Genomic DNA, 16,243 nt, shown 5'->3' on the forward strand with positions numbered 1-16,243 from the left:
CTAGTGGATTTAAATGACAAGTGCGGCAGTAGTATAAATGATTACAAGTCAATTATATAAGTCAAATTTTTCAAACGTATCCGGAGAACTGTTCCTAAAATCGTATTTTGGATCATACCACAAATGTGCACGGCATTATTCGTCATCTTCCTGAGGGAGTCAACTAAGCATGTGTGCTGAATTCATTAGTGAATGTTTAAACCTACAAACAAAACAAGATAAAATAGCATCTTTGCAATTCTTTTACGTTAGAGATAATGAAAGTCAGCTCCGTTTAGTTCGTCCCAACAGTATTCATAAATTGCGAGGATTCCCAGGAAGCTGCGCGGAGGGAGAAGCACCGGGAGTCTGCGCGGAGCCAGTGCGCAGGCGGGCTGAGGAGCGGAAGTCGGGAGGCGGGGCTGAGCCCGGACCTGGGAGCGGAAGAGGCCGGGGGTGCTGGCTGAGGCGCGGAGACCGTTCGGCGGCGAGTCCCGGGCCAGCCCGAGCTCAAAGTCCCAGACCCCGGGAGACGCCAGAAGAAGCTGAAGCACTTGGGGTTCCGGAGCAGTCGCCGCTGGCTGCTGCTGCTCTTCTGCCTGTGCACCGCGGACGCCGCCGCCCCCGCCGCCTGAGGACGCGGCCCTGACAGGCTTCTAGGCCTAGGCGCGGCCCCAGGAGCCCGTCGTGTTGCTGCCGGTGCTGCTGTGAGTAATACGAGCGCCCTCTCCACAGTCGTTTACAAATTAAAATGGAGGAAATTTCGTTGGCTAACCTGGATACTAACAAGCTAGAGGCCATCGCTCAGGAGATATACGTAGACCTAATAGAGGATTCTTGTTTGGGCTTCTGCTTTGAGGTGCACCGGGCAGTCAAGTGTGGCTACTTCTACCTGGAGTTCGCAGAAACTGGTAGCGTGAAGGATTTTGGCATTCAGCCAGTGGAAGATAAAGGAGCATGCCGCCTCCCGCTTTGCTCCCTTCCTGGAGAATCTGGGAATGGGCCTGATCAGCAGCTGCAACGCTCACCCCCAGAATTCCAGTAGCTGCAACATGAGAGAGTCAGAGAGTGACCAGGACAATAACATAGACCGGTCCTGTGGTTTGGAGAAGTTAGGTATCTAAGTAAAAAAAGAAAAAAAAAGAAAAAAGAAAGAAAGAAAGAAAAAAAAAAAAGAAATCAAAGTCCCAATTCTCATTGAACATCCTAGCCTTTAAAAACCCAAAGTGGAGAATTTAGGAATTCGGATCCTTTTATAAGTATATTACCTGGAATCAGCTTTGAAACCCTGGGCAGGAGGAGCTGTGCATCCTGTGCACCGTACCATGCAGGTTGATCTCTACACCAGCGAAGTGCACAAGATCCCTGTACTGTCCCCAGTGCACAGGTGAGCAGCTGTGTGCCCAGTGTATAAATCCTTTGGTTCCTCAGCCTTTCTGTCTGCCTGATGTCAAGGGCTTTCTGGATAACTGACAGTTTGGACATAGCTGATGGTCAGGCCTTAATCGTTGGGCCTCAGTGGGACTGCTCCTCTGATCTCTGAGCCTCTGATTTGGATTTCTCCAAGACAAATGAAAGTCAGGTATGAGATCTGGATATTAACAGTTCCAATTTGGGAAAACCAAGAAAAAGAATTACAACTGAATCTGGTAGGGGAAGCTCTGTGATCTTGGCTCCAACAAGAAGAAAAGGTCAAAGCTACCAGTTTCCCAAAGGTCCAGCATTACAGTGACTTGAACGGACTTGGGGACAAGGGCTAACCTTTTGCTGAACAGAGCCCTTTGTCTTGCACCCCACCCGGTGGCATAGGCTTATTAAATGGACAACTTGGTTATCCAGGCAGGCTGAGGATTTAGTTATGATCCCTTAAGGAGGTAGCAGGGGCCTCTGCAACTATGCACGATCTCTTAAACTGCAAGATTCATACCTGGATGTATTATGCTGTGAACAACAGTTTGGTGGGGCAGTCATTTTCTTACTCTGAGTTACTAGTTACCTAGCCAGTCCATGTGTCTGACTTGGTCATTATGCCAGGTCACTACCTGCCTCCTATGCCAGGGTTAGGCCTGAATTATAGAAGAGCATAATGGCTGTGCAGGAGACTGATTTGAAAGCTGAGGCCAGAGGGGACCTCTTCCAGCTGCCCTCTATGTTAATGGGTTAGTACTAGGAGCCAAGGAGCAAGACTGGGTCGTCTCTCATCTGACTACAGTATCCTATTGAATGCCCCTGTTCTTGGGTTGGGCAGTCAAAGCTCTGTTCTAGTGAATATCTAGACTGTCACCACCTCTGCCCCTCAGGAGGGGCAGCCCCTTCCATTCAGTCCCTTTTGGACATTCTTGACAACAAGAGCTGTCTTTTTGTTGTCAGGAGTCAGGGAATGGGATAGGCAAGGATGGGAAATGTGAGCCACATATCAAAACTACCCTCCACTTTACTCCCTGATCGAGGGTTTATGAAGTGTAGAGGGGTGAGAACCCCAAAGTGAGCGGGAACGGTGCTGCTTTATTTGAAATGTTTTCTTACCTCATTCTGTGCCCCAGTAAGGGGCCCAGCCTCATCTGTCTGGCTTGGCCCCATGTTCCTACTGTCCCCTGCTCCACTGCCTATCTGGTGCAGCTCACGACCCCAGGTGCTGCCTGCTACCCTGCTTTCACACTGACCAGTTTCAATTCATCTCTCTTGATGCTCCTGCTTCTTAAGCCTGCCCAGTTTCGCTTTCCTTGGCTTCTTTTAAGTTTTTTTTTTTTCTTGGGATTTGTTTTTTTTTTTCCTTTTTCTTTTAGGAGATCCAGAGAAGAATCTTTCTGGTGGGTTCCTCTGTTGGGATTAAGATGGGGAGAGAACATAATTTTTTGTGTATGAAAGGCAGTGTCATGCCTAAGCATTTTCCTATAGGGCTGCCTTGCTAGATGCCTTCCTGCTGTGTCCTACTTCATAAGGAGTTACATCTTCCCACCTCCATTTGGATACTGCCTCTTAGGACCTAAGCAGAAGACCAGTAAAGGCTGACTGACACACACAGGGATGGAGTGGGTCCTGATCTATTTTCTCTAACCCTTGCTGTGCATGTATCCTTCCTTATCCCAGAAGGAACTGTTTGGACTGTATGGGCTGATTTTTGTTACATATAGACATTAAGTGAACCATAGTGATAGGGCCTCAGGACTGTCTATTACTGCATTCTCCCCCTAGAATTGTCCTGGTCAGTGTTGAGGTATAGTTACAGATTGGTCTTCAAGAATTGTGCTTTTTAGAAAGTTAAAGCTTGGGAAGAGCTAAAACAATATTGGGTTATCTGCCTTTGACTTTATAGACATCTCCTTCTAAGGGGATGCAGAGGGAAAGGAGGGTCTAAGTGAAACTCTGGCCTACTTCCAGATAATGTCTGGGAAACAGGTTGAAGGTAAGGTCATGGTCCACTCTTCTTCAGAGAGGGAGCTCTGATTATGACATTATTGTTTCCTTTCTGGTCATTCTCTTGGTTACAGGAGGAAGAAGTGGAAAGTAATTTTGAATAACTTGGTTCATATTACCTCCCTCTTGGTTATTGTTTTTGTTTTTTTGCCCTCCCATTATTAGGGCAATAGCCCTAGGCCTGTCCTGGATGGGTATGAGGTGGGCTAGCTCCAACAGGTGCCCTGAGGGGACAAACTAACTCCTTTCTTTTCTGGGGAGTGAATTCTCCCTACCATATAGTTGACAGTGGTTAGGAACTCTCCCTTTCCCTACCTATCTTCCCTCTAACAGCAGAATTCCTATCCTCCCTTCCTTACTCAATTAAGTATATTGATCACCCTGTAATTCTATTATGTATCTTGAGTGTGTGTGTGTGTATGGGGGGAAGGGATTCTTTACAAATTTTTGTGGTTTGTGGCTTTTTCTTCCATACATTAGTTCCCACCACCGCATGTCCAGGGGCCATTGCCTGGCATTATCGCATGCTGGGATCATTGGGGAAGTGTAGTGAAGCTCACCACTGTTCTTTGTTTTGGAGATTATTATTTTTGCATAAGTAGTCCATCCTATACAGATTGCTAACTAACTGTGTATTCCCCTTGCCCCTATGGCTGCTGGTGTAAATAAACTGCATCTTCCCATTGGTAAACAGTACTAATAAAATTTTAAAAAATGACCTTATTTAGACTCTGTATGTTCATCTTTTAAGATTGTACATGTTTTTCAGGTATTGACATAGTAAAATAAATGTTGAATTGCTGTTGAACCCTAGTCACTTTCTCCTGAATGGGAGTTTTATCAAAGTAGAGGAACTTTGCCCAACTTTATTTCTCCATCTAGTCCTACAAATTTAGCTTTCTGCAAGATCCAGTGAAAAATAAACTAGGTGGTAAAATAAATATAATTCAGGCCTGTCACTAAGTCCAATGTGAAAGCTACTTCTCTTTAAGTGGAACTCAAGATACCTTAATATATACATTTTTACCACTTTTTCAGGCTAATATCCTTGTTCTCAAAAGACAAATGATTCAAAAAAAGACAAAAGATTCATAGCAGAAAATGAGTCGACTTTTCTAAAGGTAATTTTTTCCCAGTACTTTTCATTATTCTTTTACCCCAACTCTTTAGATCTTTCAGTTTGTCTTAGAGTAATTCTGAGAATTTTTATTCCTTTCTCTTCCTAATCCAGAGCTGGAGCACTTCCCTTAGAAATTGTATGTGTTCCTTAGTCCTGTTCAAAATCACTTATTTGCCAAATGTTCTAGTTCATTAAAGAAATAGTCCCAAATTGGAAGTAATACTTAGATGAATAAAAATTATCATAGGAATGGGGCCAGCAGAAAAACCATCTCAGTACAATACCTCAGGGATGTTACAGACCTGTACCATGGTATTGAGTCACCTAACATTTAAATGCCACTGCAGCAAATACTTTTGTATGGTATTTTGTATGTTTAGATTTGAATTAATTTATTTGGTGCTAACCTAGTTTTCTGAAATGAGGTATTTGCAAGATCTCAATGCTTTACTGGGTCCATTGGACTGCAGGACTTTTAAGACTTTCTTTTCATGTTTTCTAACTAATGTAATTTGTATATTTAAAAAGAAAAAAATTGCATACCTCTTAACTCCCTGGATACTGCATTTTAACTACAGCATGTAGCATGAGGTCAGGAACCTAATTAATTGTTACTTGATGTTGACAAATATAAAGACCCCCAAAATAAAGTATGCTCTGTAGTTAAGGATTCAGGAAGAGCTTTCTTCGCACACAGTAATAATTTAGTAGCACCTTCCATTGGGACCTGAGGTACTTTAAAGTGTTTTTATAATTTTTTAAAATCTTTTATAAAATGAAGAGAATATATTAATGTGCTAAAAGCACACCATTTATACTTTATTAAATGCCCTTTCATATTAGTCTTCAAAATAGTTACCATGGTTAGTGAATTTCTGGTTCTCAGATCAGCTAGAGATAAAACTTGTAACATCAGACTAGAAGTTTCAGTCTGCTGTGGAGGATGCAAGCTGTTTAATTCTCATTCATGTTCCAAAAGATGCCAGTGATGCTTTGGACAGTAACGTTTGTTACAAGTGATGCATTTGTTCAAAAAGATACTGCAGATAAACCTGTAAATCCTTGGGTGGCTTTTTTTCCCCAGATTTTTTTCAAAATGTTTTTTAAAACGTTTTCAGTCATGTTACTTGAGCCTCATTGGACATATGTGAGCTGAAAAGGAAATATTAAATTCATTTTAGAGATGACAAAATATGTTCAACAGCAGGGATTTACTCATAGTTCAAAAACAAATACAGAAGCAATAGAAGTAAAAGTAGAATTCTGATCTAGGCCAGTGCTTTTTGTTGAAGCAATAGAATTTTTAAACTAATAAATGAAAGGACTAAAAGACAAAATAACAGTTAAAGCAGAATGAAAAAATTGAGATGCTAGTGAAAACTTAAAGGCAATGAATTGAAAAAATGAAAAACATTTAAAAATATAACTCCAAGGAATTTTTGTCTTTAATAAATGAATACATCTAGAACTTAAACTAATCCCATCTCTACCCAGATATACACACAAAAACACTAGACACTTAGAATTTTATAGACAATACACAAAATACAAATGATTGTAAGCTAAGTGTATTATGAAGATAGATGAAGAAAACGAAGATGTTGGCAAACCCCAACTCCATTAAAATATCAAAAATAAACATTATCAACAAGTTAGGTTAATCCCAGGAAAGAAAGATTTTGACTCAGAAAATCATCACCATTGGAGAAAAGCCATGTGAAAATTTCAATAGAAACAGAAAAAATAGTTTTAAAGTTCAATACCAATTATTGATTTTAAAAAATACTTATTAGTCAATAAAAACAAGGGCTAAAAAAGTTTCATAAAATAATGTATTAAAAATCTACAATTGCTTTGTTTAATGGTGAATACTTGGAAGCATTCTCGTTAAAAGCAGGAATTGGAAGAAGCTTCTCATTCTCAGATGATATCCAAATGGATAATTTTATAGAATCTGTGAACATACAACTGGAAGTAATGATAGAATACAGTAAAGTTGCTGAATATTAAGATCAATATCCAAAATCAGAGTAATAGAAATTTTAAAACATTACATTTATAATGTAACAAAAATTATGATAGTCTTATGAATTAATATGATAAGAGAGGTATAAGGTTTTATGGAGAAGATGATAAAATTTTTTTCTGGCATATTGAAGAAACCCAGATAAATGGAAAGTGATAGGATGTTCATAGATTGGAAGTTCATTATCATCAATCCAAATAAATGAATTGGAAGTAATCTTGATTAAAATCCAAACATATTTTTGTGAAACTTGACAAGCTAATCTTAACATTTATATGAAAGCAAGGTGCAAGAATAGACAAGATCTTTTTGACAATATTTTATATAGTTTGGTTTTGGTGCAGAAACAAAATGGAATAGAGAGTTCAGAATTAAATGGAAAAACACATTAATGGTATTCTGATCCATGACTAAATCCAAATCCTGATGTATTAAAATCAGTGGCTTATAAACCAATATATTGTTCTGACATGGATTACCCATAAATAAATATTAAAACCTACAAAAACTATCATGTGGATTTAAGACTTACTATGGAAAAGTAGAACATCGAACCTTTCTAGGGAAATATAGTAGTGTATGTATATAATTGTAGGCAAGGGAAAATTTCTTAAGTAAAAGCACCAAAATAAAAGATTGACATACTGGACCATTATCATAAATGTAAAACTTTCTGTGCCTGTCATACTACAAAAAACAGCAACAAAATGCTATGACATGCTAGTAGAAGTGCTGTAGTTCTTATGACTGATAAGGATTATTACCATTTTTTAAAGATTTTATTTATTTGACAGAGAGAGCACAAGCAGGGGGAGCAGGAAAGGGAGTGGGAGAAGCAGGGAGCCTGACCTGAGGCTCAGTCCCAGGACCCTGGGATCATGACCTGAGCCGAAGGCAGCCGCTTAACCCACTGAGCCACCCAGGCGCCCCACTGATAAAGATTATTAACAGAATAATTATACAGTTGACAAATGGACAAAGTAAAAGAACAGCTCACTTGAAGAAATCCAAATGGCAAAAAAGATATGAAAAGTTTACTTAGGTTCGGAGAAATGCAAACTAAAAACATGAAATACCAATTTATACCACTCAGTATGGTTAAAATAAAAAAGGTGATGATATCAACTCTGACAGGCATACAGAGCAATTAAAACTTGTACATTGCTGGTGTAAATTGATAAAAATATTTTTGGAAAACAATCTGAAATACCTACAGCAGTTCATAAGCATAACCAACACCCCAATATGTCTACTAGCTCTTGTAGCATTATTTGTAATAGGAAAAAATTGAAAGCTATATAAATACCCATTTAAAAATAGTCCCTATACATAAATGAAGATTACAAGGGCTGCACAAATATTCAGTAAAACATATATTCTTATAATTTGCTACCTTTCATTTGAAGTTTAACAATATGCAAACCAATGCTATATTGTTTAGGGGTATATGTGTATGTAATTAAAAAGTATACTCAAGGGCGCCTGGGTGGCTCAGTTGGTTAAGCGACTGCCTTCGGCTCAGGTCATGATCCTGGAGTCCCTGGATCGAGTCCCGCATCGGGCTCCCTGCTCATCAGGGAGTCTGCTTCTCCCTCTGACCCTCCTCCCTCTCATGCTCTCTGTCTCTCATTCTCTCTCTCAAATAAATAAATAAAATCTTTAAAAAAAAAAAAAAAGTATACTCAAAATGTTGAGCTAGACTTCTACTTCCATGTGTATATGGTCTGGATATTGGAGAAAGACTTCTTGATGCAAAACATCTGAATGCTGAAAAAAATTGCAATAAAGATACTTTAATAAGAGTCTTGCTATTCTGCCAAGAAAGTAAGGGAAACATCCAGCTTTCCCTTATAAATGCACACACACGCACACACACACACACACGAGCACAAACCAGAGATACAAGTAAAAATAGAAAATGGGGCTGCACTGAGAAACATACAAATATCAGAAACTTTCAGATGGGAATGAGAGATTATGCCACCATATATATATATACACAAGATACCTGAAATAATCTGCATCCTTACTGAAAGAATGGGCAGAGTAAAAGAGAGACCTTCCTGACTACAGAGAAAACAGATAAGAAAGTCTCTGCCATGGCCTGAGGTAAAATTAATTAAAATAATAAAAATATCATCATCATTATTTCCTTTGGGAATATGTACCCATAACCTTGTTATTCCATAGTTACTTACCCTGCTAGTTGGAAAAAACTCTACCTGAAAATTATATAATAAAACGTGTCCAAGATGATACTATACCTCTTGGCTACATGATAGATTTTGGGTCCCTCACAAAATATAAACTTGGCAATGAAAGAAACTTCTGTTTCTTTAAAGATTTCTCTTATAGCTCATATTATGCATTTAATAATTCTGTTTATTAAGAGAAAGGAGTTCTAATTCTGTAGATTATTATTTCTGCTGAATCTCTACAAATACGTACTCCTTTCTCATAAATAGAATTATTAAATGCAGAATATAAAGGCCATAAATTAAATCCTTAAGTTAATGGATGGAATTATGAACAAGAAACAGGAGAGAATGATGATGCAGTTATGAAAATGAAAGGAATAGAACTTTTCAAAATGAAAAGAATGTATGCCAATAAAATTTAAAAATGTATATGGTAAAACCTCAGTTTAATCAAACTGGAAAAGAGAGATGAAGGAAAGAATCATCATGGAGCACACTCTGTTGGTGAATAGTCACTGCTTAATTATACAGACGGCAGAGTGTGTGTTTGTGTTTGCCTCCTTGTTTCCCATTGATTAACCCACAGGGTCATTTTGTTTTCTTTGCTGCACTGTCATCTTTATAATTATAATGTAAAGGTAACAGTGCAGCAAAGAAACAAGGTGGTGGCACTGAAAGTGCAATCAGATGTGATCAGAAGATGACTGACCATGGGAATAATGACACTGCCAATATTCTAGGGACCCAAGATATGCAGCCAGAGGAACTTAAGGAAGGCAAAATTATCAATAGAAATGAAGAAATGTAACAAAAAGAATAAAGATGTTTCAGAGGAAGTGAATCTACTAGTATACTTGACATTAAAGGGTATCAGAGATATTTCAAAATATTGAGGGCATGGGGTAAAATGTGCCTACAGGCGGAATTCTAAAGATGGTCTTGAGATTCTAGTCACCAGGTTATTCAGCCAAACAGTAAGCTAAATTCTGTTGTGAAGGGGTTTTGCAGATGTGAGCAAAGTGCCAAGGCAGTTATCCTTAAGATATGGAGATTATTTGGCTGGACTTTGACCCAGTCAGGAGAGGACTTTAAAAACCAAGTGTTCTCCATCTGGTAGTAGAAGACGACATCAGAGAGATTTGTGCAGAAAGTATTCAGTGCACCATTGCTGGCTTCAAAGATGAAGGGGAAGTATGTGAGAAGGGATGCAGGTGCATCTTGGAGCTGAGTGGCCTCCATCTGATGGGTAGCAAGGAAAGGGGAGCTTTAGACCAAAACCCCTGGAAACAGTGAATTCTGCAAACAATCTGAATGAGCTTAGAAGCTGACACTTTGTTTTTGGCCTGTGAGACCCTAAGCAGACAGTTCAGCCAAACAGGCCCTGACTTAGGACCTGGAGAATAGTGAGCTAAGTGAGGACTTTTAAGCAGCTAGGTTTGTGATAAGTAGTTACACAACAATAAAAACTAGTAACAGCTGCAACTGATCCAAATTTAGGAAGGATTATGACAGTTTGCCAAGGCTTAGAAAAGATGCTCACCCTAAATCATGATTTATGTATGAGAATAAGGCAAGTATTGTTGAAACTAAATTTGATATATTTTAATACAAATGAAACATTTATTCTCAATGTTTCTAATGTTTATATTAACAGTGTACTAAATAAATACTGGTTTTACCATTTTTTAATTTCCCCATATATTTATTCACTGAAAATAAAAGAATTTTTAATATTCTGACAAAAAAATTTTTTAAGTGATCAGATGACCTTAATTCTTCCCATTTATTAGGATTGCTTTGCACTGTTTCAGCTTGCATGGTCAATTTTACAATCCACACAACTTTGCAGAGCTAGTGCTGCCTGTATTAACCATCACGTCTTTTATTAAAATATATCAGAGATACTAATGCTGCGTCATTTCTAAAATACATTCCAAATTCAAAGAATTAGCAGCCAAGAAATTGCATATCAACCTTTTATAGATAATTCAGGAGGTTTAGCCTAAAACACAAAAGGTACTGTTCCCTGCCCCCCTCGGCCCCTCACAGCTCTAAGACTGACAGAAGAAGAAAAATAAGGAAAGCAGTTGGTAGCAAGAGGGGAGCAAGAAAAATATCAGCTAAATGAAATCAGGAACATTTAAACAAGAACCCTGGGGAGAGGAAGGTACTATCTGCCTTAATGAAGATCTCAAAGTGAATTGCATAAAAAAGAACACAAAGTATAAGGAGAGAAAAGTTGATGGGCAGTACTTAGATACTCTTGACACTCATTCTACTAGTCATGAATTTGGGAAGGTAACTCATTCTTTATGACTCTGACTTTATAGTAATAATATAGCAATAGTACTTCACAGTTATAAAAACTAACTGCAAGTTTTAACCTAGTTGGGGTAATAGGTAGTGACAGGAGTAAAGTACGGCTTTCCCGAGAAAGTGATACTTAAACAGAGCCTAGGGTTAAATGAGTTACCTAGGATAAATTTGTCAAAGTAGATGAAAAGTAAATTGGGGATGGGTTGTTGGATGGGGATGGAAGTGGAAGAAACTGGTGTGTTAGAGAACCATTCAAATGGAAAGTTTAAAGCTCTGGGAAAATAATCATTATGCTTCTTGTAGATGGAAAAAATCTGTTAAAATAAAACCACATATCCCTTCTATTTTTTTTTTTTTAATTTATTTATTTGGCAGAGATAGCACAAGTAGGCAGAGTGGCAGGCAGAGGGAAAGGGAGAAGCAGGCTCTCCGCTGAGCAGGGAGCCCGATGCGGGGCTCGATCCCAGGACCCTGGGATCATGACCCGAGCCGAAGGCAGCCGCTTAACTGACTGAGCCACCCAGGCTCCCCTATCCCTTCTATTTCTATCATGAGGTTTCAGGATGCTCTTGAAAGCAAATGTCATTAGATGGTGATCGTTAATATTGGCAAAACCCCTTACTTGGATTTTATCAGGTAAATAGATAAATCACAATTAGGAACATAATTTCACAGAACTCTGAGAAAACTAACGTATTAATAAATATAACACTTTACACCTATAAGGTTAACCTTACATCTGCAAGATTCAAGTGTGCTTTAAGTACATAGTGAATTCTCCACTTTTTTTTTTTTAAAGATTTTATTTATTTATTTGAGAGACAGAGAATGAGAGACAGAGAGCATGAGAGGGAGGAGGGTCAGAGGGAGAAGCAGACTCCCCGCTGAGCAGGGAGCCCGATGCGGGACTCGATCCCGGAACTCCAGGATCATGACCTGAGCCGAAGGCAGTCGCTCAACCAACTGAGCCACCCAGGCGCCCGTGAATTCTCCACTTTTAATGTGCTTTTTTCTCCTACTTATTCTTCTCCCTCTGGATTTCCCCCAATCCTCCTGCCCTTTCTGTTTTCAAACACATGCCCCCATGCATACCCATACGCCTGTGCAAACACAAAAGGTATAACTTTAAATCAAGCCCCAGTTCAGACTAAGTTTAGCTAATCTGCTTCTGCTCTTGCTGCTGTGTGAATTATTACAGTTCAGGCACTTACTAACAGACCAGCTACTTTTACAGTTTGAAGGTAGATTAGTGTTGGCTTCTTAAGTACTTCCCTTACAGCTAATTTTCTTTTTCAATTGAAAGTGCTTGTGTTATGTCTGCTTAATATTGGATTCAACAGTGACCCAAAAATTGATGTAGACTTTTTGTAATAGATTGGGAAGAAAAAAAAAACCTTACATTAAGCTAGTCTTAACTCTGCAACGAACTCTGTGACCCCAATCAGACAAGTTCTTTCATTCATAAATTAATAAGCTTGAATGAAATGATTTCTTAGCTCCATTCCACCTGTAACATTCTGAGATTGCATGAGCTTAATGTTTACTCCAACTCATATAAAGCATGGAAGATCCAGATTCGAATATCTTTATCCCCTCAATTTTCTCATATATCCCCAATTACTCCATCAGTTAATCCACTGTACATTTTTTTACTGTATGTCAGTGCAAGTCATACCTTTATTTCTAACTTCTGACCAGTTGCATACTTTTATCAAATATTATGTATAAATTTAACACTTTCTTTAAAGATTTGCTCTCATAACCTTCATTATAGTTTGGCCTTCAAAATCTATTTTTTAAAAATCTCCCAGTCATGGGGTGCCTGGGTGTCTCAGTCGGTTAAGCGTCTGCCCAGCTCAGGTCATGATCCCAAGGCCCTGGAATGGAGCCTCATTGGGCTCCCAGTTCAGCAGGGAGTCTGCTAGTCCCTCTCCATCTGCCCCTCTGCCTGCTCCTGCTCTCCCTCTCTCTCTCTCAAATAAATAAGCAAAATCTTTAAAAAATAAATAAATAAATAAATTTTTAAAAGTCTCTCAGTTATTCTGTGAACTTTAACTAGGGTAATGATATAATTTATTGCCCAAAATATAACACTTTTGAAAGAACAAGGAGGCACTATCAATAACACCCAAGTAACAGTTGTAAACTGAGACTCTCCCAAGAAAACCAAAATGTATGGTCACTCACTCTAGTAATAACCTTTGGGCCTTGTTAAGACAGGAGGTCTGATATATATTTTTATACATCCACATGATAAAGCAGCTTAATTACCTTTTTCAATCTGAACCTAATAAATGTCCCTAGTATACCACTTTTTGGACCTCTGGTGCCCTCTTAGGCCTATCTCCTAGCCTTCCCAAATAGTAAAAATTATAACTATTATAGACCAGTTAACACTACTCTTGGGGGAGGGGATGTTAGACTGTACTATAGATTATTCCTCTCCCTGTTAATAATGAATAACCTATAATAAATACTAGATAAACCAATTGGAGTCTTTACTCTTTTATATATTCTATACTTAGAACATTATTTGAATAAAGATGGTTTTATTAATCTCTTCTTGCAACCTGCTGTCATTATGCAGAAGAAGAGTTTTTACAGCTAATGTTAACAAATTGATGATGAGATAAAGCAAGACAGCATCTGCTATTTAAGGATCTTGGTTGTTGACTTTATTTCCATTCACAGGGAAAACTTATCAATAATATGTGGTATGTAAACAGTAGACTGTGACAGTCCCCCTTTTTGGAACACTTACTTGGGCACCCCCGTCCCTTCCACCTCCCACCACCGCAGTCTCAAATGTTCTACCCAAATCACTCTCGCCTCTCCCCTTACTAACGGAGGGGAGCAAAGTAAGCACACTTCTTGAAAGCAGAGATCCTTAACCTTAACACAGCTCCTTACAAAGTGTAAAATTTTCTATTAGAGTGTAAGTTTCCTGAGAACTGACAAGATTGTGTTGTATACTGCCCAACACAGTGTCTGGCACATTATAGATGTTCAATAAGTATTGATAGAATAATGATAAAAGTAAATGTATAAATGAATTGAATAATATTCTGTTATGTAATTACAAGAGTAAAACAATGGATTCATTTTGTTCTTAGCAAAGGATGAACAAAATTCTCTTACCATTATTTCAATTATGAAATCAGTCTTCTTTCTAGATATTTGTATACTCCAGGTTTTGATTTATCTTTTTAAAAATGTAAGATCTCACACTTTTTAAAAAAAATTTATTTTTTTAAAGATTATTTATTTTAGAGAGAGAGAGCAGGCATGGGGCAGGGGATGAAGAGGGGCAGAGGGAGAAGGAGACAGAATCTCAAGCAGACTCCCTGCTGAGGGCAGAGCCTGACATGGGGCTCTATCTCAGCACCCTGAGGTCATGACCTGAGCCAAAATCAAAAGTCAGATGTTCAACCGACTGAGCCACCCAGGTACCCCTCACACTTTTTTTTTAAAGATTTATTTATTTGAGAGAGAGAGGGAGGGAGGGGCATAAGGAGACTGAGAGAGAATCTTAGACCACGCTGAGTGCAGAGCCCTACTCAGGGCTCCATCTCACAGCCCTGACTGAGATCATAACCTGAGCCAAAACCAAAAGTCGGGTTGCTTAACCACCTGTACCACCCAGGCACCCCAAGATCTCACATGTTTAAGCAAATGCAATATTTCTAAGAATCAAGAATTTTAAAATTATCTTTTAGAAATGTAACAAACTACTACCTGTCCTTTTGCCTAGTACATTGTTAATCCAAACAGTGAAATGTAAAGTTTTTATGTTTGGTTGCAAAATGTAAATAAGATAAATTAATATTCATCTCATAACATCCATTTCCTAGGAAGCACCTTGGCAATTAAAGTTTGATTAATTTATTTTCTCTTTTGGGGGGCAGCACGAATGAGATCATCACAACTTCTGTAAAAAGCTAAAATACTAGGTTTTGAGGGTGGACTATGATATGATGATTTAGTCACAGATTACACTTTAATTTTACATAGAAAAACAAACTTATGTTCAGGTAGCTTATTACAAAAGAAAAGTTTATAACAAAATATACAATACCACAACAAAAGCATCCAATAAATCTTAGAGAGCTATAATTAAATTTAATCACTGGAACAGAGAAAACCCCCAGTTTTAAGACATTTCTCCATTTGTCTGCATTGTTCATATATTCCATCATTTATTTTTTCTGCTGTGCTTGCTAAAATTAAATTCATCCTAAGGTTTTATCAACTCTGGCATATCTGTTCTTGCCATGATGGAAACTGAATAAAATTATAAATCTTGATTAACTTCTTTCGGTAACCAAACAATGGTGACCAAATCTGAGGTCTATTTAGAGCAGCAGATAATTTCATGTGCTGGATAAATGTCATATTTGAATAGAATTTTTTAAACAATTACTTTTCAAAACAGTTCACGTGTTGGAAACATCATTTTTAGATTTGTGAACAAAGACAATTCATTTGCTAGGAAAATAACAACTAGACTATAAATCATATAAGCTATAATTTTAAATGCCACCCACTTTCCCCCAGTGATTTTGTTCTTTGTTTTTACTTCTGCGGGTTTGCTACAGATCAACCAATTACTCAACAGTTCAGCTAGAGAATCAGTGAAATGGCTTCAGAGCATCATTTAATGAAAAGAGCCTTTGATCTGAAAAATAATTCAAGGGCAATCTCACAGAAGGACCAAATCAATGTACTAGATTATTTTAATGTAATTGTAATTTATTTTGAACTAATTTGTGATTGAGTTAAAGCCCCAAACCTGAAAAAAAGAGCAGATGGTAGTACCAATTCTGCCATAGAAGAGCCATGTGATCATTGGTAATCATCTTGAAACTCCCAGGTTTTCGCACACTTAAAAGAGGAATGATAGTTTCTACCACTGTACCCTCACAGTGATGTTGTCCGAATTAATTAAGGTCATGGATATGGCAGAGTTTTTAAACATCAGTGTGTTTTAGTCTTACTTGACTCAGCTCAGTCAATGTACGTGAATATTGCAACTGCATACCCAATGTTCACAAATACCTTCAGAAAAGATCTAGTGGAAGATTCCTGAATTGCCCTCTATTGAATGTCTTGTTATCAGTCATTGAATTTTAATTCTGCTCAAAGGATACATATCATTTATGTATTCTAGAAGGAAAAAGAAGTTACTTT

The 16,243-nt window shown here is 38.1% G+C and overlaps 1 protein-coding gene across 1 annotated transcript; it reads left to right on the forward strand.

Moving 5' to 3' along the window:
- The first annotated feature begins 389 nt into the window (after positions 1–389).
- Positions 390–4,114, forward strand: ATXN7L3B (ataxin 7 like 3B). The gene has a single exon (XM_031039260.2). It carries the CDS (start codon positions 731–733, stop codon positions 1,022–1,024), a length of 294 nt encoding a protein of 97 aa, XP_030895120.1. The 5' UTR covers positions 390–730; the 3' UTR covers positions 1,025–4,114.
- Positions 4,115–16,243: the final 12,129 nt, after the last annotated feature.

This window comes from Leptonychotes weddellii, chromosome 5 (assembly GCF_054177405.1).
Source record: "Leptonychotes weddellii isolate Sample4059 chromosome 5, ASM5417740v2, whole genome shotgun sequence".
NCBI lineage: Eukaryota > Metazoa > Chordata > Mammalia > Carnivora > Phocidae > Leptonychotes > Leptonychotes weddellii.

Coding starts and splice junctions, on each gene's coding strand:
- ATXN7L3B (XM_031039260.2), top strand. CDS start 731: ATGGAGGAAATTTCGTTGGCTAACCTGGATACTAACAAGCTAGAGGCC.